Source organism: Leptopilina heterotoma, unplaced genomic scaffold, assembly GCF_015476425.1.
Source record: "Leptopilina heterotoma isolate Lh14 unplaced genomic scaffold, ASM1547642v1 Lhet_6, whole genome shotgun sequence".
NCBI classification, from domain to species: Eukaryota; Metazoa; Arthropoda; class Insecta; order Hymenoptera; family Figitidae; genus Leptopilina; species Leptopilina heterotoma.
The window spans coordinates 710,465-731,981 of NW_025111137.1; the positions used below are offsets into that span (position 1 = coordinate 710,465).

General features: G+C 29.3%; 1 protein-coding gene across 10 annotated transcripts in view; it reads right to left on the reverse strand.

Moving 5' to 3' along the window:
- Positions 1-21,517, reverse strand: part of LOC122509236 (mucin-5AC-like) — a 659,214-nt gene that overhangs the window by 31,152 nt on the left and 606,545 nt on the right. For all 10 annotated transcript variants that reach the window (XM_043623113.1, XM_043623110.1, XM_043623109.1 and 7 more), the window contains one exon: positions 12,725-14,529. In XM_043623113.1, coding sequence (XP_043479048.1) covers positions 12,725-14,529 — 1,805 coding nt within the window. The remainder of the gene's footprint in view (positions 1-12,724; positions 14,530-21,517) is intronic.

Sequence of the window (21,517 nt, forward strand, 5' to 3'; positions counted from 1 at the left end):
CTATGCTCAACGAGGGAAAGGATCATCCAAAATGGAGGGGAGTGAGGATGAGTATATAGTAAACGGACGAAAAAGGGTAGGTTTGAGGGCAATGTGTAATTGTGTTATTTTGTGCCCATTTCACGTGGTGGAGGGTTCACAATAAGAGCACGATATGTTACATAAATACGAGAATTGTTTTTATTCTTTTTTTTTTATTCATCCGGCACGCTTCTCTACATATTTTAGACGCGTGCCGGTTTTCTTTACTTTTTATTTAGAGAAATACAATTTTTTTGGGAACAGATTTTTAGTTCTTAGAATTTTACCTTTTCTAATTTTAGCAGTAATAATTTAATTAATTATAATTTAATCAATTATATTTCTGTCAATTATAATTTTATCACTAATAATTATATAATAATAATAACGAGATATTCTGTTCTCACGTGCGAAGTTAGGCCTTTTGGATTCCAAATTGTTTTGCAACACGAATTGTCATGACAAGACCGAAAAAAAAATAAAATATCAAAGTAAGAAGAAAATTGCTGTCAACAATGACTTTTACATTATATTTTTAATTATACGAATATTCATCAACAAAAAAAAGATTTTTTTTATTTGAAATTTTTTTAACCTAGAAAATTACTTTCAAAAACAACTTTTTAAGTTGTTTTTTGTTTTTCTCAACACAGCTTCAAATTGTTTAAAAAATGACATTTAATAGCAAATATGATAGAGGAAAATCCTCTCAATTTGAAAGGAAAACTTTATTATTTATTTAATTTTATTTAAAACTTCGAAAAGTTAATTGCATTTTGAAAGAATTGCAATTATAATGTTTAGAAATGATTAAATTCCAAAACGTTTGAAAAGGAAGTTTTTCGAAATTTTAATTCTTGTGGACAAATAAAAAACAAGTATTTAAATATATTATATTAAATAAAAAATTACTTATATTTATATTTAAAAAATCTAATTTATAAATCATGAAAAAACGAAGTTTTTGAAAAATTGTAATCATAATTTTTTGAAGATAGTTTAATTCCCAAAAATAGTTTTAAAAAATTGAAACAATTGTAAATTTTGTCAAATTTCATTTAAATAAAATTTAAATTTTACAGAAATTTATTTTTTCACATTTCAAAATTACTTTTAAATAAGTATGATTTGTATTTTTGATGAAATGTAACTAAAAATTTGGAAAATATGATTGAATTTTACAAAAATTTTTGTATTCAAATTATTGAATTATCGTAGAAGTTTCTAAGAATAATGAATTAAAAATTAATTGAAAATCTTTGAAAATTTTAATGAAAGTTAAAGTATAATAAAATTTAAATGTATACCATAAAAAATAACTAATATATTATTTATCTATACAAATTCTTAAAGTTTTGAATAATTTTATTTTAAAATATTATAAACTTATTGAATTTTGGAAGAATTGCAGTTGTAGAATTTTTAAAAGTAATTAAATTTGAAAGATTTTTACATTAAAATTATTTGAAATTTTAATTCCTGTGGAAAAATAAATAACAATATGTAAGATTTAAATATTAATTTGACAAAAATATTGAAGTTTTGAATAATTTAATTTAGAAATTTTGAAGATATTAGATTTAAAAAACAACAAACAACGCCTATTTCTAAAAAAAACGATTTGTCATGAAATCTTTTTCCAAAAAAATGTTTTTCTAACAAGTTCTGATTTCTAAAACAAAATTTTTTACCAAATTTTAAATTCTAAAATTTATTTTACAGGTTCTAACATGTTTTTATTTCAAAAATGATTTTTATTTTAAATTTGTGAAATTTTAATAATTTTCTAGAAGTATAATTATTTCTAATTACTTTTATTACATATTCATATTGTAACAAATATTTTTTTTTAATGTGAATTTTTAATCTTGAAATCTTGAAAGTTTTAGAAAACAAAAAAATAGAAATTGCATTTTAGAAAAACTGTAAAATTATAATTTAATCAACAGTCATAATAATAAATTTCTTTTTTAATTTAAAATTTAAAATTATTTTAATTCCTACATATTTTAATATAAAATGGTAATTTAATTTTTCTACTGGAGAACGCCAAAGCCGCCACCAGATGGCGGGAGAATTTTTACGAAGGAACTAAAGTGCCACCTACTGGTGACCTTGGTGTTCTCAGGTGAAGAATATACGTCCATATTGAATCTCACGTTTCGTAATTCAACTTGACTTTTCTTAATAATAATGGATTGTAAATAGTAATAAAATTATTAATCGAAAACTGCAATTTCTTCCAAAAAATTTATTTTTAAAAAGCGTAACTTTTTTTACAGATAGAAAACCATTATTGTTTTTAAAGTTATAATTTTACAAGTCATAACATTTTATGTTATAATTTCATCTATTATTCAGTGTTACAATTTTACCTCTCATAGTTCGTTATATTGTCAAAATAATTCCAAGACTTGTTGCTTCCCACTTTTATTTTCGAAATAAATTTTCAATTTTTTCTTTCATTATTCAATGTCAATTTTTTCCACACGAAATGAAAGAAGAAAACTTGTAAAAAGAGTTGTATGGTCTTTTATGTGAACGACCGCAAAGGCGGCGTAAAATTGAGTTACGCGGTAGTTTATTTTTTTATTAGCACGGCAAACCTCCGGCACGGTGCCGGGTACCAAGGGGTGACTTTTTGCGGGTAAAGGATTTCTCGATAGCGGTTTTTATAGCGTGTCAACACGCTTTCACGGTGCGAGGGGGGTAATAACACGCAACCCAAGTATAAAATCAAACGTAACCTTCGAGGGGGAGGGGGGGGGGAATTTTCTCGAAAAAAAACAAACAAAAGGCAAAGAAATAAAGAACGATTATCATAATCTAGTTTGATTAACCCAGTTTGATTTTGAGTAATTTGATAGAAGAGATTTTGATCTAAGATATTGATCTGGGGAATATTTTTATTATCTTGATCAGTGTAAGTGCAATCGTGCATGAAGAATAAATGGAAAGATTGAATTTTTCAAATATTCTCGACCCCCCCTCATATATGCTCGACGGAAACCGCTAAGGGGATAATGAGAAAAGGCAGAGTCGTAGGGTGGTAATAAGGTGGCTTTTGGAACTGGAAGCATGCTAGTCACGTTTCCACCCGCTGACAGCTGCGGCTTATACGTATGACGTGGTATCAACCCCAAATTTCCCCCAAAACTAGACACTCCATGTCACCACGACTACTCCTAAGACCATGAAATGTACTCAAGCTCCACCTGTCGCAACTGTTAAATCTTCACCGACGGATATATCTATCTGTTCAGTGAAAATCTTTCACTAATGGGAGAGGAAAAAAAATAGCGACGAGAAACAAAATTTCTGGCAGAGAAAAAGTCAATCAAAATTTTTTTGAATTGTGAATAAAGATTCTTTTAAAGATTAATAAAGAAATGGTTTTTCCAACGGTTAGAAAACTTTAAAGAACTTTTTAGATAACCTTCGTGCTACCAGGAGCTACCCAGGGCTACCAAGCATTAAAACTTTTTGTTATTCTGATTATGTAATTTCATTTTCACTTTCATTTTTATTTCACTATGATAGATTTTTATTTTCACTTTTATTTTCATTTTAATTGGTTCTTTATATTAAACTTTATTTTTACTTTGATGGATATTTATTTTCACTGCAAAAACTAGTAGATTTTTATTTTCACTTTCACTTTCAGTTTGAGAAATTTTCACTTTCACTTTGATAGAAAGTAAAAAAAAATTATGTGAAAATGATAGTGTAATTAAAAATCTATGAAAGTGAAAATGAAACTATAAATAAAAATTCAACAGAATGAAAATGAAAGAGAAAATGAAAATAAAAGTAAAATGAAAATTGAAAGTAAAAACCAACAAAAATTTATTAAAAAAATATTCACGGCAATTTTTAAATTTAAAGTCTTTGAACTAATTATTTGATTCATTTCAATCTAGGTAAAGAAATTATTTTTTACGCTCCAAGGATCAGAAAAAAATTTCTGATACATTGATTTATGAATATTTTTAATTATAAAAATCTTTGAAATATCAATAGTTTTTTTCAGATAAATATTATTAATTAATATCAAATATCATTATAATATTTATTATTTTATTTATTTATTTAAATTTGTACCGACGAAAATGTTCTTAACAAAAAAAAACATTTTAATCTAAAGAAAATTACAAAAGAAATGAACTGCAATACTGGCTGAAATAATATAAATTTAATTAAAATTTCCATCTAATTTTCCATCAATAATAAACAATAAAAGAGACTGGTTTTTATCTACCTCCAACAAAATTTCAACTTGAACTAAATGTAACAAATAATTATAAAAATTACAAAATGTATAAGGTCAAGTAAGGATCCATAATTATTTAAAAAAGAATTAATTTGCTGTAAATTCAAAAAATTAAGTGTGTCAGATACAATATTTGTTATTATTAATTTATGTGAGTTAAGAGATCTTGCTTTAAAAGTGCAAAAAAGGCCAAGATTACTATTTTCCAAAAGGAATTTAAAATTTTTAAACTTTCGAATTTAATACACTTTGAAATTTAATTATTTATAACAACTGCTACTGTAACTTTACCCAAATTATTTACAAAATTTTAATTCAATTATTTCCTAGGATTTCTAACAAAATTTTTTTTCCACATAAATTATTCTTAATTAATTTTGGAGAAGAATATTTCAGAATTACTAATTATTCAAAGAGAAAAAGAAAGTTTACTCAAAATAATTCTGAAAGCCACTTATTTACGATTCATTTTTTTCAAATTTGAATTACTCTAAAGATTTTTATTTAAATATATATATATTAAAAAATTCAACTAATTTGAAAAAATTTGTATAAAAACTGTTTAGAATCGAACTTCTTCAGAATTTTTAATTCAAATTATTTTAAATTCAAATTTTTTAAAATAAAAATTTAAAATTTATTGAAATTTATTTATTTATGGTGTATTCCACGTCAGTTCAACACAAAAAATTTTATTAGGTTTTGGGATTCGGTTGAAATTGGGTAGATTATATCCTCTGGTGGTAATAAATAAAATCCCCAAGCGATTTTAAAAAATTTCAAAAATTGGCGGACATATTGGATTTTTAATTTTTTTGTACTTTTTTTTGAAAAATATATATCTCTGCTTGTTCTTAACGGATTTTAGTTTATGACCTCTTAAATTGTTCGTATTGAAATATACTTTTATTTAAAAAATTAAAATTAAAAAAATTATTTAAATTTTTTGTTTAAAAAATTAATTTAATTTTTTGAAAAGCCATAGAAAAAATATGCTACCTTCAATTTTGATCATTTTTTTACCATTTGTAGCCATAAATGTGTTGAACTTGTCCTGAAATTTTCATCGTGGGACAGCCAGTAGTTTTTGAGAAAAAAAATAAAACGTAAATCCTCGCATAGCGCTGTAGCGCTCAGTTTTAATGCCGCACGATTGTAAATGGAATTTTAATGAAAGTACGAGTTTTTATTAACCCTAGAACTAAAATATGATTTTTTTATAGACTAACGAAAAACTGGGGTGGTTTGGTACCCCAGATTTGAAACAATTGTAAAAGTTTTCCTTTTTTGTAATTTTTTTAATTTGTCAACAATGTGGCTAATTTGAAAAAATTAAACGGATTTTAAAAGGTAAATAAAGAAAAACTGTAAGACCTCGGAAACTCCCCCGTAAAAAATAGAAACCTCCTTTGTAATAAATGATTTTGATTCTATTTTAAAATCATTTAACATTTGTATATATTGTAAATAATATTTAAATTTTCAAGTTGCCTTAATCAAAATAAAATTGTCTCTATTTACCTTTTAAAATCCGTTTAATTTTTTTTAAATTAGCCACATTGTTGACAAATTAAAAAAATTACAAAAAAGGAAAACTTTTACAATTGTTTCAAATCTGGGGTACCAAACCACCCCAGTTTTTCGTTAGTCTATAAAAAAATCATATTTTAGTTCTAGGGTTAATAAAAACTCGTACTTTCATTAAAATTCCATTTACAATCGTGCGGCATTAAAACTGAGCGCTACAGCGCTATGCGAGGATTTACGTTTTATTTTTTTTCTCAAAAACTACTGGCTGTCCCACGATGAAAATTTCAGGACAAGTTCAACACATTTATGGCTACAAATGGTAAAAAAATGATCAAAATTGAAGGTAGCATATTTTTTCTATGGCTTTTCAAAAAATTAAATTAATTTTTTAAACAAAAAATTTAAATAATTTTTTTAATTTTAATTTTTTAAATAAAAGTATATTTCAATACGAATAATTTAAGAGGTCATAAACTAAAATCCGTTAAGAACAAGCAGAGATATATATTTTTCAAAAAAAAGTACAAAAAAATTAAAAATCCAATATGTCCGCCAATTTTTGAAATTTTTTAAAATCGCTTGGGGATTTTATTTATTACCACCAGAGGATATAATCTACCCAATTTCAACCGAATCCCAAAACCTAATAGAATTTTTTGTGTTGAACTGACGTGGAATACACCTTATATAGTTTGTTAGACCAACTTTTCAAAAATTAAATATTATTTTTTGGAATTCTTAAGCAAAGTTATTCGTCCAATAATTTGTAGGTTATAATTTTATGATGCTTCTTTAAAAAATAAATTATTTTAAATAAACTGTTGCAAATAATACAAAAAAATCTACGCTTTTATTATAAAATTCATTGGTGATTTCAAAGATTATAAGGCAAATAAAAAAAATTAAAGCATTAAATTTTGTTAATATTTTCAAACGTTGCTGGAAACAAAAATCCAGAATTTTTTATAAATCCTAAAAATATAATAGTTTTCCAGTACTTTCGATTAAATTCCTTTTATTTTTCCTGTTTTTCCTGAATAATTTTACTTTCCCTGACTTTTTCCAGTTTTTCCTGACCTGTTTCAATACTGTCGGGCGAAATAATTTTTTTTTTATTTTGTACCTATATTTAAAAAAAAAAATTAAAATAAAAGTTTTTCACTCAAACTGTTTTATGACAGAGTCAAAATTCCTGAGTGAAACAATGAAATCTCAAAGTTGGAAATATATTAAATTAAAACATAATTATAAGTTTAGTGACTGTCTCAAAGGATTTTCAAAACAAATTAATTTTCACGTTGTAAACAATTGAAATTTTCTGCAGTCTTCTATTAGAAAGTGAATATCTTTGAACTGAATAGATGTATATTTAAATTAGCAAGAAAGTTATTGTGTTTCTTTTATTTAAACAATTTTAAAGTAAATTATTACTGTTATTTACTAAATTTTTACAGAATTTACATAGAAAAATGCAGTTTTTCTTCTATTTTTGCAATTTACATATATGAGGCATTTCACGTGAAATGTCCTAAGTTGAAATTTCAACTTCTTGAAAAAAATTGAAACTCAGGGTATTTCACGTAAAATGCCTCATATATTACATATTTACATATCTAAATACCGATTTAGGATGAAAATAAAATTTTTAATATAAACAATGTAGTAAAAATTTAGTATATAACAAGAATAATTTGTTAATAACTATTTCAATAATTTTATTTTCACTCTAAATCGGTATGTATTTAATTTTGATTGAAAAACTGCAGTATAATTACGCACGTGAGACTCAATATGAACGTATATTCTTCACCTGAGAACGCCAAGGTCATCGCTAGATGTCAGTTTCGTTCCTTCTTGGAATTTTTGCCATCTGGCGGTGACCTTGGCGTTCTCAAGTGGAGAAATTCAACCACTATTTTAAATTTATACTAGAAAAGTAATTTAATTCTTGTACTTAAAGTCATTTTGGGAGAAATAAATTGTTTAGAAAATTACTTACATTCTTGTAAATAGCAATAATAATTTATTCAAGAATTGTTTAAAACTAATAATATTGTTTTAAATCTGCAACGGTATTTTTAGAATAATCGGTGTTTGAGTCTTTTTGTAATATACAAATAAACAAACGTTTTGGCTACTCGGGGTAGGAGTCCGCGTACAAAAAATTCTTGGTAGCGCGAAGTTTAAAGAACTGATGAAGAACTCAAGTCCTTTATTTTAAGTGATAATTTTTTTCGAACAATTGCAAGTAGGTATATGGAGATAAGAAGTAAAGACGTTATTGTACCAATCCAAAAAAAGGGTTTGCTGTGCAAGTCACTTGAGAACTTACAGAGAATAACTCTGGTGAAGCGACCTTGATTTCACCATTTCAGTCATCACCCCTCAGTTCGTAATTATTGATTTTCCGCTCTGGCCTAACTCCCCTAACTTTCTAGATAGAGTGAGAGAGAGAGAAAGAGAGAGAGAGAGTTGAAAATGCCTTTGTCCCCCTTCCGAAACACAAGAACTGGTTACACTCCTCTCTTTACCCATATTTTACTCTTCTCAAGTAGAAACATTAGATTTTAGGTTTTTTTAACCTTCGATGTTTCGAGAGATTTTTATATCCGCAGATGACAAGAAGTTACGAGTTTTCTTATTAGTATAATCAAAAAAGGATCATTTTTTCTAGAATTTTTATATTTTGACAAATAATACTTCTTTTTTTGTATTTACTGCTTCGAATAATCTGAAAGAATTCTTTACAGGAAGAATTCCTGAAGAATTCATAACGACAGGAGAAATTAGACGAAGAAATGTGTAAGTGATTTTCAGTGAAATTTTACTGCTTGAAATAGTGAGAATAGTCACTGATTATCAGTCAAATTTCACTGATCTTCGGTTGAATTTCACTGATTCAGATTTAGAGAGTAATCTCCTAAACTATTCCTTATGGAACATTTTACCCCATACTGTTACCATTTCCCCCGTTTTATGGAAGAGATTTGTATTTCTCCCCTAAATATATAAAAATCAGTTCCCCTATGTATGACATTGTAATCCTAACTAGTATCGTCTTACCGGAATGCATTTTTTAAATCACTTTTTATTATAGTTTAATATTCACACATGTGACGAAAATTTATCATCCAAAGATAAAGTGTTTTTAAAGAATCAGAATAAAGTGATATTAATGGTTTCTGAAATGTACAACATTAAGTCTATGGACTACAACATTAAATATACGTACTACAAGTCTACAGTGTTAAATATATGGTCTATAATACTGAATATTTACTACAATATATAAAATATTGATTTAATTTTTTTTTAATATTTCGATACTGTTTTTGATTTGAAAATAATTTTGTTTAATTTTTAATTTTTTTGCAATGTTTCTTTTTCTTTTTAAATTCGTTAAAGGGAGTAAATATTCGAACGATTACTACAAAATTTAATTGTGTGTCACAATCTTAACGCTAAAGAGAAATTGTAAAAAAAATTTGTTCATAATTACTCAACGCCAGAAAGTGTAAACTAACTTTGCGTTAAAATCACAAAAAAAAATTTCTTCTGAAATTAAGAATATGTACTTAGAAGCTACTCTCTAAATTTGAATTAGTAAATTTTACTGTAATTAATTAGCGGAAATTTAAAAAATTTACTAATTTAAATTTAGAGAGTATTTTGGAATATTTTATTTTTAATTCTATTATATTCTAATTTAAGTATAATCTATTCTTAAAAGAAAAATTTGTTTCTAATATTTAGTGAATACTCTTAGTTTTATAATATTATATTAATTAATTTTTTTCGGTGATTGAATCTTTGAATGTCGGTTTTCTGAACGACTGTCTAAAGAAGAAAAATTTTCAAAGAAATAGCTTTTTTCTTTCTGAAACTGAATTAGAACTAAACTCTAAATCTGTAAAATTAACTCTAAAGCACTTATAGCTGAAATGTATTTTTTCTAAAATTCAGACTCCTTTTAGACTTAAAATAGGTACACTCGTTAAAAATGACTGAACTTTTACCCGTGTAGAAAAATTTCTTGGCGCTATGCTAGCTAGCACTAGATACATGGTAAATTTACATGCAGTCTAGCGCTGCTAGCTAGCGCCACGAAATTTTTCTACACGGGTAGTTACTCACACCACTGATTGTCTAATTGATTTAATTAAAATTCTCATTTGAAATTGTAAATTCAAAAAAATTTCCATTTATTAATATATATATATATATATATATATATATATATATATATATATATATATATATATATATATATATATATATGTTTAACATATTGATTTAAAAATATTAAAGATTTATAAATCCTAAAAAAATCTTTCCTCTCGACAAATATGCAAACTATCGAAAAGATTAAAGGTAATATTTACAGACATTCGTCTGAGTGATACCAAAAATTTTCCGACAATTTCTAAATTATTTCTTGACAATAATCTAGAGTCGCGAATTCTTAAGAAATTACCAAAAAATTACCTGAGAATCGACAAAATTTTCCGAGAAATTCTCTGGAAATTCACACAAATTATTGTAAGGAATTAAGATGATGAAAAAAATCGATCACTCCGAGTCAGGATTAATCCTGACTCACTCGGAGTGATCGATTTTTTTCATCATCTTAATATTTTATCGACCGAGTGAAAGCATCATACTATATATATTGTAAGGGATATTTTGAAGTAATTTCCTATAGTAATTCCCGGGAATTTTCCGAGAATTTTCTGTTTTGTTTCTCGGAAAATTCAGGAAAATTTTTGGAAATTGAAAATTATTTAATTACAATGACCAAGTAAGAATATACTTGTAAAATTTTCTGGAATCACTCCTAAAGTATTTTCTATAATATTCCTTGGAAAATTTTCTCAACAGTTTCTTGGATACTTCACGGAAATTTTAGGGAATTATTGTATTATTTTTTTATAAATATTATTATATAATTTCAAGGAATTATTGAAGAATTTCCTAGATATTTCTCAAAAATTTTCCGGAGTATATTATTACCGTGAAATTAAACAGGAATTCTCGGAAAACTTGTGGAAAATTCCCGAAAAATATTGAAGGGAATTTGTTAGAAGTCAATCTCTACAATAATTTCTAGGAATTATTTAAGAATCTCCTGGATATATCATAAAAAATTTTGGTATAATATTATGACCGAGAAATTCTCGGTAAATTCTTAGGAAATTTCAGTTAATAATTGCAGAGAATTTTCGGAGAATCTTTCCACAAAATTTTCGCAAGGAATATTTTGAAGTGGACATTGAGTTAAAATTTGTAGCCGTATATTGAATTTAAAAAATTTGTAGATATTTTTACTCTAGAATCAACTTTCACATGTTAATCAAGAATCAACATTTTTTATAAAAAATGTTGATTTAATGTACACTCGAACGTTTAGTGTCTCTGAATTAATAATCCTAATTGTTTTTCGAATAGAGTCTAAATTTGTAGTGTCGTTCAAAAGAAACATCAACCCGTTAATTAAGACGATGAAAAAAATCGATCACTCCGAGTCAGGATCGATTTTCTTCATCATCTTAATAATTTATCGACCGAGTGATAGCATCATTACTATATATATCAACCCGTTAATTTTCAAACTTTGTTGTTTTCTATACTGAATACATTTCGTAAATTTAAGATTTCTTATAAACAAACAATTAAATTATATAATAATAACACATTTGTTATTGATGATAAATAATTAATTGGAGCTGTATTAATTGCCCACAATTTATCGATATACAGAAAACAGTACATATTAGACTGCATATATAAGGGAAAACTGTATACAAGCAATTTTAAAAATAAAATTATTAAATTTAATTCATATTGAACCAAACTTATTATGTATTCAATCAAAATTATTATATTTAATTCAAAAATAATTTTTAGTTGACTGTATAACAAAGATAATTATATTTGATTCAAACTTTTGGGTCCTAATCGATATTCTTATAAATTTTGATATTCAGTATTCAATATTTAGTATTCAGTCTAATGAAAATTATTAAAATCTAACACTAATTGGGAAATCGACTGGAACTTATATACAGCTTATATGCAGTTTTCCAATGTGCAGTTTAAATTAATTTTATTTTTTTATTCAAATTTAATTTTTAATTTTTTATCGTCTAAAATTTAAATTTCTACAGTTTTTAAATTAAATTATACTTTTTATTTTTAAAATTTGATTATACGCAATTTCCTATGAAGTTTTTCTGTATATATAGTTGAATTGTATGACAATTGATACCTCCCAAATTAATTAATTTATATTATTTATAATTAATTAATTTAATAATGTAATATATTTTCGATAATTTATTAATTCATTCATCAATTAATCAACCAGAAGTCTATGAGGTATATTAAAAATTGTTAAAATCTAAATTTACAACTACAAAATGAAAAAAATCCATTTTTGAATTTATTTCTTCTATGACAAATATGTATCTCTAAATATAAAAAGAAAAATCATAACCGTTTCAAAAAAATAATTCTCCGATTGATTATTTTAATCCTTAATGAGACTTGTAGCTCATTTTAATGCAGGTTTGTATTAAAATAATACTCGTCAAGCAATTCGGCTAACAATAAAATTTTGATAAATATTGGATTTTATCACTCGGTCATCTTAATTTAAAAACATTGAGGTGAACGATCATTCCAAGTCGATTACTCGATCCGGGGTGATCGTTCACCTCAATGTTTTTAAATTAATAAAATTCAAAATTTAATCGGCTATTAATAAACAAAACATGAGAGAGTAATTTTTATTCTCAGGTAAGAACTACAAGATGTGATATTGCAAGCATATTGCAATTCTAATTTCGAAAAATTGTATTTAAATTTAACATTCTCTAGATAGAGAAAAAATCCTTTGGTACTCACCTCTGCCTATACTGGTCGGTGACATGGACATAGCGGGTCGATTACTCTCATAGTTAGTGATCCTTTCCGAGATCTTCATCACCGTCTCTTGCTGTGGAGTTGTCGTCGAAACATCACCAGCGACGCTCGAAGAACTACTTGTCGTATTAGTGTTACTGATACTAGTGATAGCGATACTATTACTATTCCCGCTGTTACTCGCCGAATTGCTGTTAGCATTTGAAGTCGAGTTGTTCGTTGTACTACCACTGGAACTGTTACTCGAACTCTTGTTATTGTTGTTGTTGTTGTTATTATTACCACCACCACCGGAAGTGTTGCCACCACTCGAATTATTACCAACCGCCGCAGTGGCATTACTGCTGCTCACTGCGGAAACGCTGACAACACCTTCTCTGGCTATATCCTGAATTGCGCTAGCGGCTCTTGAACCGACACCAGCGGGCTGAAGAATTGTGTACTGCTTTGAATTCGCATCCGGACTTCCCACTGATGATAGTCCGGTGGTGGGTGTTTTATTCGGTATGACATTTGGTGGTGAGACTTCGATAGAGTGGACTTCTTCTTTTGGGGATTTTAATTGAAGGAGTGAGACGGTTTTCTCTTCGGCGATGGGTAGGGGGGTTGGCATCACGGGTCCAGGTGAGGGATAGCCGACGAAGGTGGCCGCTGCTGGATATGGTCCCATTGGGGGTATTGTGGCGCCAATCGTTGATGTTCCCCGACAATTGGCCTTCGAGTGGTGGTCAGTATTCGGCGGTTTGAATGCGGAGGTGGCTGAGAATGGCGAACCGACCGTGGGTGCAGGCGAGGCTGTTGATGTCACTGACGAAGCGACTTTGATGCCAGAGTCGGAATATTGCCGCTGGTAATTGTACATCATTTGATGATGTTTGAGAGAATTCGGCGAAGGTCCGTTTTTACAGATACGATCTTCTTTGTCCCTTTCGCCATCCTCTTTGTCAACCGCAGGGTCGGACATGTCAATCTCAAGTTCGTTCGACGATTCGTCGACTAGTTCGTTAAAATCCGGAGGTTCGTACCTCGAGTACTTATCACTTCCCTTCTCATTCTTGATTCTTCCGTTTAAAGAATTTCTTCCTTTTAGAATATCCTGACTATCACTGTCGAGATCTTTTTTCGTTTTATTACAATATTGTTTCGATTGATCGTATTTGATCTGCTGTTGGGTTCTGATTGTTCGATCCTGACAGCGTAGAGAAATGACGTCCTTGAGTGAATAACCTGTCTCGTTACTTGTTGTTGATGATGTTGACATTGATGAGGGCGAGAGTTTTGGATTGTCCTTTTTCTCTTCGAATAGATTTTCAAAATTTGACTCGTACCTATCCTCGTCTGAGTTTCCTCTCTGATACAAAGAGCCTCTGGGACCAGGCCAACTTCCGGAGAGGCTTTTCAATGCCGCTTCCGTTTCTCTTATCAGTGTCTCGTCGTCTTCCGGTTCTTCGCAATTTTTACTTGACTTTCTGGCAGGACTACCCGAATTTCCTGTTGTAAATGCTCTCTTTCGTTGTGGTAGTGGAATTGTTTTTGTTGTTGTCGTCGTCTCGCTGTCAGATGGTTTTCGTAAATCATCATCGCGAACACTTTTTCTTCTTCGTTTTGCAGCCGCATCGGCCGTCTCCATTTCTTGTGGTATTACCGTTGTTTGTGCACCGAGTTTTTTACAATTCACTGTTGTAATTTGTTGCACCTTGTTTCCTTTTGATGATTCTGCTTCCAATTTTCGTTTTTTAAGATGTGCCATTGCATTCTGACCACCTGGTACACTGGTGAGTTCCACACTGGAACAGAAAGAAATTCCAGAGTTATCTCAGATTTTTTCTTTTGTTTGGTAATTATTAAGGAAACTTTTGTTCTAATTTTAATTCTAGAATTAAGAATGAATGCTTTCAGAGAATCTTTGACATCTATATACCTACTTGATTTAGCGAATGTCAATTAAAGACACGGTCTAAGGGACTATTGTCACTATCCGCACTATTGCAAAACCAAAAACCAACAACAATAACACAAAGTCGAAATTCACAAGGTCCAAATAGTCTATAGTTGTAAAACAATTATTCGAGATAATAATTCAGATACAAGAGCATCTTTAGCTTTATCTTTAATGAAGATAATTGTAATTGGTGGCTGAATGATTTAATTGATTTGATTGATTTAATTGATTAAATGCTGGACTAATTGACTGCACTGCATGTTTGAGTAGATACACAAATTCAGCCATTATAAAGTTAGGCAAATGGCATGCGGAACCGGGTGCGTAAAAAAATGTATTTTTTAGTGAAAGTACAACAAACCCTTCGCGAGAGGGTGCTCGAAAGCTACTGTGCTATGTTGAAAGAAAAAGGCAAGTCGGGGTGGTCGGTGCAACTATAGAGGGGATGCTTTTCTGCGCGGGCACCTCGTTCCTGCTTCGCTCTAAAAGTGGGGGCGGGTCTGCGCACTGTCCACCCCCAAGTCTCAGTAGAAAGCGACTCCCGGACACGATTGCCCCTCTTCTACCTTTTCACCTCGAATCGTCCTGTTCCCTTTTACCACCCACCCCTGGAGACACTAAGGTACCAAGTGGAGGAAGGAAGGCTTGGCTGAGTTTCCACGTAACCCTGGATGCATACCAGCGCGAAGAAAATGATTTTTCTCTTTGGAGAAAAAAAGAGCTTCTATATTTGGCATTTTTTTACACAACAAACCAAATGTACAATAAATACTAATGTAGAATAACTAAATATTAGCTAAATTAATAGCAAAAAGAAAGAAATGTAAAAAGGAAAGAGAAAAATGTTAAGAAAAGAAAGACAAAATTAAATAAACAAAGAAGGAAAAGAAGAAAATAGAAAGGAATTGAAACAGTAAAACAACATTTCCTTTCTTCTTTCTTTTTTGCTTTATTTATTGTTTTCTCTTTCTTCTTTGCATTCTTGCTTTTATTTTTTACTTTTTTGTTTCTTTCTTGTTTTCTTTATTTTTTCTCTTTCTTCTTTGCATTCTTAATTAAGAAAGCAAGAAAACGAAGAAGAAAGAGAATTTATTTCTTTCTTCTATGCATTTTTGCTTTTATTTTTTCCTTTCTTTCTTGTTCTCTTTAAATTTTTTTCTCTTTCTTCTTTGCATTCTTGCTTTCCTTATTTTTTCACATTTTCTTCTATGTTTTCTTAATTGAGAAAGTAAGAAAACAAAGAAAAAAGAGGAAAAGAAATAAAGAAAGTAAGAAAGAAAAAAGAAATAAGGACAGTTATACAGGAAATAAGGAATAAAAGAAAAGCAAGAAAGCAAAGAAGAAAGAAAGGAAATTAAAAAAGCTAGAAAACAAAGAAAAATGAGAAAAAAATAAAGAAAACAATAAGGAAAGAAAAAAGAAAATTAAAAAAGCAAAAAATAAAGGAAAAAAGGAAAAATAGTAAGAAAGCAAGCCAGAAGGAGAATAGGAAATGAAGCAAGAAGTAAAAAAAACGAAACAAAAGAATAGCAAGAATGTAAAGAAGAAGGAAAACGGAATTTAAGAAAGCAAGACAGTAGACAAGAATGAAAAAAGAAAACTAAGGAAGCAATAAACAGAAAAGGAAATAAAGCAAGAAAGAAAGAAAACAGGAAATTGAGAAAGCAAAAAAAGAGAAAAATGAAATTAAGAAAGTAAGAAAACAAAAAAAGGAAAAAAAGAGAAGCAAGAATGAAAAGAAGAAAAAAAATGAAAATAAATAAATAAAGAAATATTGAATGAATGAAAGTAAGAAAAGTTTTAAAAAAGATGAAAAGAAAGCAAAGAGGAATAAAAAAAGGAAAGATGAAAAAAAAGAAAAATGAAAATGGGAGAAAGATAGATGAAGAAATGTATAATCAATATAATCTCGAATTTTAATAATAAGAAAGTATAGTTAAGAAAAAATGAACTACAGAAGCTTTTAGTTTCTGTAATTAAAAATGGAGATTTGCGAAGGAATTGAAAGTTTGAAATTTGAGACTGACCATACCCGCGGTTTTTGGGGGGAAGGTGAATCACGAGCGCTTTTCTGACAAGTTGCTTTCAAGTATGTAAGTTTCTTGGTGATAGGGGTAGCCCCGAATTAGATAAACCCGGTTTTCGAGAATTCGAAGAGAAGGATCAGCGTCAGCGCTTAGAGCTTGCTCCCTGGGATCTCGAAAGGAAGACTTCCCTTAAACCTTAAACCTTAAACCCATTCCCCTCCCCCGCCCCTCAAACCACTGAACCCAGGAGTTTAGAGCGATGAACTCGGCACCGCTGAGAACTGTTGGAACAGGCCGAGCAAAATCACAAGTTAAATCGCACCGAGAGCTTAAGACATTATCACTTTTCTTTGCAGACCAGTGCTCACTAACTCGAAATGGAGAGAGTGAGAGAGAGAGAGAGAGAGAGAGAGAGAGAGAGAGAGAGAGAGAGAGAGAGAGAGAGAGAGAGAGAGAGAGAGAGAGAGAGAGAGAGAGAGAGAGAGAGTAAGTCAGTGAGTGAGAGAGACAGAGAGAGTCAGTGAGTGAGTGAGATCGACTTGGAGTTGGAGAGAAATTCTCTGAGAAAAGCGGATCGATGAGTTCGCGTCCACCCTCCAATTACGTGCCATCCCTTACGGCCTGTGGGGAATAATTAGAAAGCAGCCCTGGGCATATATGGGTCTCGATGTTGCAAAGAGAGGAGCTTAGAATATACCACCCTTCGTGATAACCGCTCAAGTACTTGTTACGCTCGTTATTTCAACTGATTATCGAAGCTTAAAAATATTTATACTCGAGTGACTTTAATTGTTACAAACGTCCCTTGATTGATCTAATTTTATTCAAAAATTTAGTAATTTCCTTAATTGTTTCCATCTATGATGAAAATTTATTTTTATTTATAATAATATTAATTAAAATAATTTTAATATTTGTACTATTCAGTAGTATGGATCAATTTTAAGTCAGACGAAAAATTTGCAAATTTAAGTTAAATTCTATCTATCATTGGTATAGGTACTTTGGAAACACTAATTTATCAGTAGTAAAGGTACATTAGAATGAGAATCAGAAATTCAACTAATACCCCCTGTTAATGTCTGCATTTTTGTAATTAGAATTTAAGTAGTTAGAATCAATTTTAGATCAGACAGAAAGACAGCAGTTACTTTACTTTTGACATTAGTAGTTAACGGTTATACTTATTTTTCAAGATTTGGTAGTAGAAGAAATTTCTTTATCAGTAGTGAAAGTAATTTATAGTCAGACTCTAAATTTTCGTATCAAAGATATATCATTAAAAAGTTTAATGAAAAATTTTAACTTCTATTTAAATGTGTTCAGCAGTAGGTAGTATAAATAAATTTCAATCAGAGGTTTAAAATTCTCGTCGTTATCAGAATTTAGAAAACAAATATCAGTTTAATACAGGGGCGTAGCCAAAAAAAAGTTTCGGGGGGGGGGGTTATGAAATTTGATAAGAGGTGTACTCAGAATAAAATTAGAAATTTAGGCTTTAACATCAATGTTTTTTTCAAAATTTCGGAGGGGGGGTTGAACCCCCCAAAACCCCTCCCTGGATACGCCCCTGGTTTAATATCAGACAGAACAGTGATTATTAGTAGTTAGAGTAGAAATTTGACTAGACCGAATTGATATTATTCGATTTGGCATCAGAAACATTAATTTGCAGTAAAACTTTACATTTTTCTGATTATAATTTCTGTATTTAGGGTCAGTTCCAGGTCAGGCGGAAAATTTGTAATTAGTACTGTTTGTAGTTTACAATCATAATTATTTAGAGTAATTTGCAATTAGGTTATTTCAGTATCAGTAGTACGAGTCGATTTTAAGTCAGACAGAAATTTTAATTTTTTTAATGTTATTTATCAGCAGTACGAGTAAATTACAATAAGACACTCTAAATTGTAGTACTTGTAGAAAATTAGTGGACAATGTCAATTTTAGGTCAGACAAACCGGCTTTTATTAGCAGTGGGAGTGCGTATTTAATAAGACAGAATGCTTTACAGATTATTTATTTTATTTGCCAGGAGAACTTAATTTAAAGTAAAACATTACATTCCTGTAATTACACTGAGAAAACTGGAGAGTCAAATTCAGAGGTTCAAAAAGTGTATGTTTCCTTTGCTTATGAAGAGAGTTAAATAGTCCTTCTAAAATAAATTTTGAATTGATAATGGAAATCTACTTGTATATTCTCTCCCATTATATCTGAGGGTTAAAAGTTGCGCAGAAAATGTGTACGATCTGATGCGCGCGAAATTATTTTTCTGACATTTTATGTATTTAATTTAGGGGTTAGGTTGCCATATTTATTCGATTTATTCATTTCGCGCCGGATAAGGAAGGGATTTCTCAAGATGGTTAATTTGTCCCTCTGTTATAAACTCATTTTCCCTCCAAGAGAAATGGCACGAATATCTGTCAATGGTGTATTTGAACATTTAGATTGTTATCCAATAGCTAACTCTCAAATATCAACGATTTGTCCCTCCAGATGTTTAGTCCAATACTCCAGTTTTCTCAGTGTATAATTTCAGTAGTAAGAGTCAGTTTTAATAAAGACAAAAAAAATTTTATAATCTTTAAAGTTTTGTCATCTTAAATGATATTTTGTTGTTATAAGTGGCAAACATTGTTTTTAGTCAGACTAACTTATATAATTTTTTAATCAGTAGTAGGAGGCATAATTTTTAATCAATAGAACAAATTAATTTGAATCAGATGATTAAAAATTCACGAGAACTCTGTTTGACTCAAATTTTTGTTCATATAATTTAAGTAGTAAGAGTCAGTCCTAAGTCAGACGGAAAAATAGTAATTCTTTTACTTTTGGTATTATTAGTATTAGTATAGTTTTTGTTATAGTGAAGGCGATATATTGTGATCAATTTATAATTATTGTTAGTATTTTCAGTAAAAATCAGACTCATTTTTCAAGATTTGTCAGGCACTTTATTATTCCTGCCAAAGGTTATTTGTGATCAAATTCTAATCAGAATATCAGTATTAAAGATAAAATTTAAGTTAGACAAAATATTACGACTTTCTTTTATTAACTGTAGAAGTAAATTGTAATTATATTTTAAGTAGCAAAAATCAATTTTAGGTCAGACAAATACTTTTTATTTTTTAGAATTTAGAATGAGTCGCATTTTTTCTTTATGAGTTGTGAAAGTAACTTATAGTCACACTTTTAATTATTATATAACAAAAAGATAGTGTGACACAAAGTTTAGACTTTTTTTGAATTATTTTATCAGTAGTACAAGTAAATTGCACTCACACACTTAAAATTCAAGTCCATCCAGTAGTAAAGCTTAGTTTCAGGTCAGACAGAAAATTAGTCATTATTTTAGTACTGGTTTAGAAGTGTTATTACCTTTTTGCTATTTTAATTAAAGGTAAGTACGGGTCGACTTTAAGTCAGACAAAAAATTTAATTTCTTTTTGTATTTTTTTGTCACAGAAATTAGTGAAAAGTGTCAGTTTTACTTTTACGTCAGACCGAAAGTTAGATATTATTATAATATTTTTAGTTTTATTATTTATTTTATATTAGTTTTTTCTAATATGATTATAGTAAGGGTTAATTTTAAGTCAGACGTATTATCCCAAAATTGATTCAAGTTTCATTTATCAGTAGTACGAGTAAAGTGCGATCAGACATTGAAAATTCTTGAAATTAAGGAAAATTAGTGAAATTAAGGAAAAATATCATTTTTGAGTGAGACAAAACAGTTTTTGAAAAGTGTTTTTTTGTAATCGAATAATCTCGATTAAATATTACATTATCAAGTTATCCGTTAGTCTCGAAGACATTAAATAAATGTGGTTTCATTAATTAATTAGCAAGTGTTAGCCGGCTCATAGGAGTAGACTCAAGGAGGTATAGTGGAGAATAGACGATGGCGCTTCTACCGAAAGGGATTAGAGTATTAGGCGACGTCACGTCACTAAAGTCTAAAGAGCCTTCTTGTAAGTGTGTTCCTTGAGATAGCCCTCTCCTCTCCCCTTCCGCCCCGCCCCACTAAAAGTTGTCTTCCCTTTCCCATACTATCTCTCGTGCTATTCCCTTACCTTCGAATAGACCATCTTTAGACTCTCGACAATTCCAATTAGATAAACCGCTACCGGATCACAGCTCTTAGCGGTTAGGCTTACCCAGGATTTCCCGCGAACTCGTGCCATGACGCTTGCTTCGAAATATCAGTGTTAATGTCAAATCGTGGTCAGAAAATCGAGTCTGTATTCGAATCTCGCTTGTAACAATTTCCCTTCGATATATAGTATATAAACGTCCTCAAGATTCAATTCTCCGATCTTTACGATTGTCACGTTCTTCGTTGTTTGTTAGAAAATTTTATACTCGTTATGTAGTGTTTCCTCTTTACGTATTATTGACCACTGACGTATTACTTATTAAGGGGTAGTCCATAAACTATAAAACCCTTTTTCCATACTTTTAGACCCCCTCCCCCCACCGTTTTCAATGCGTTAAATGCATTTTTATAGATTTTTGGACCCTCTCCATCTCTAAATTGGTAACGTTAACACCAATTTAGCCCCTAACCAGTAACGTATTTTTTTTTATTTACGTATTATTCACTACTTATGTATTATTTTTTATTCATCATTTCTTTACCATTTATGTGTATGGGTGATTTTCACGTAACTGTGCAATTTCAAAATCAGTTTTAAAAGAAAAAAATTTTGTTTTTTTAATGTTAAACATCACTTTTCCTCATCATTAGGGCATGATATAGTTGTAATTTAAACGGTTTTACTGCAGCTATTATTA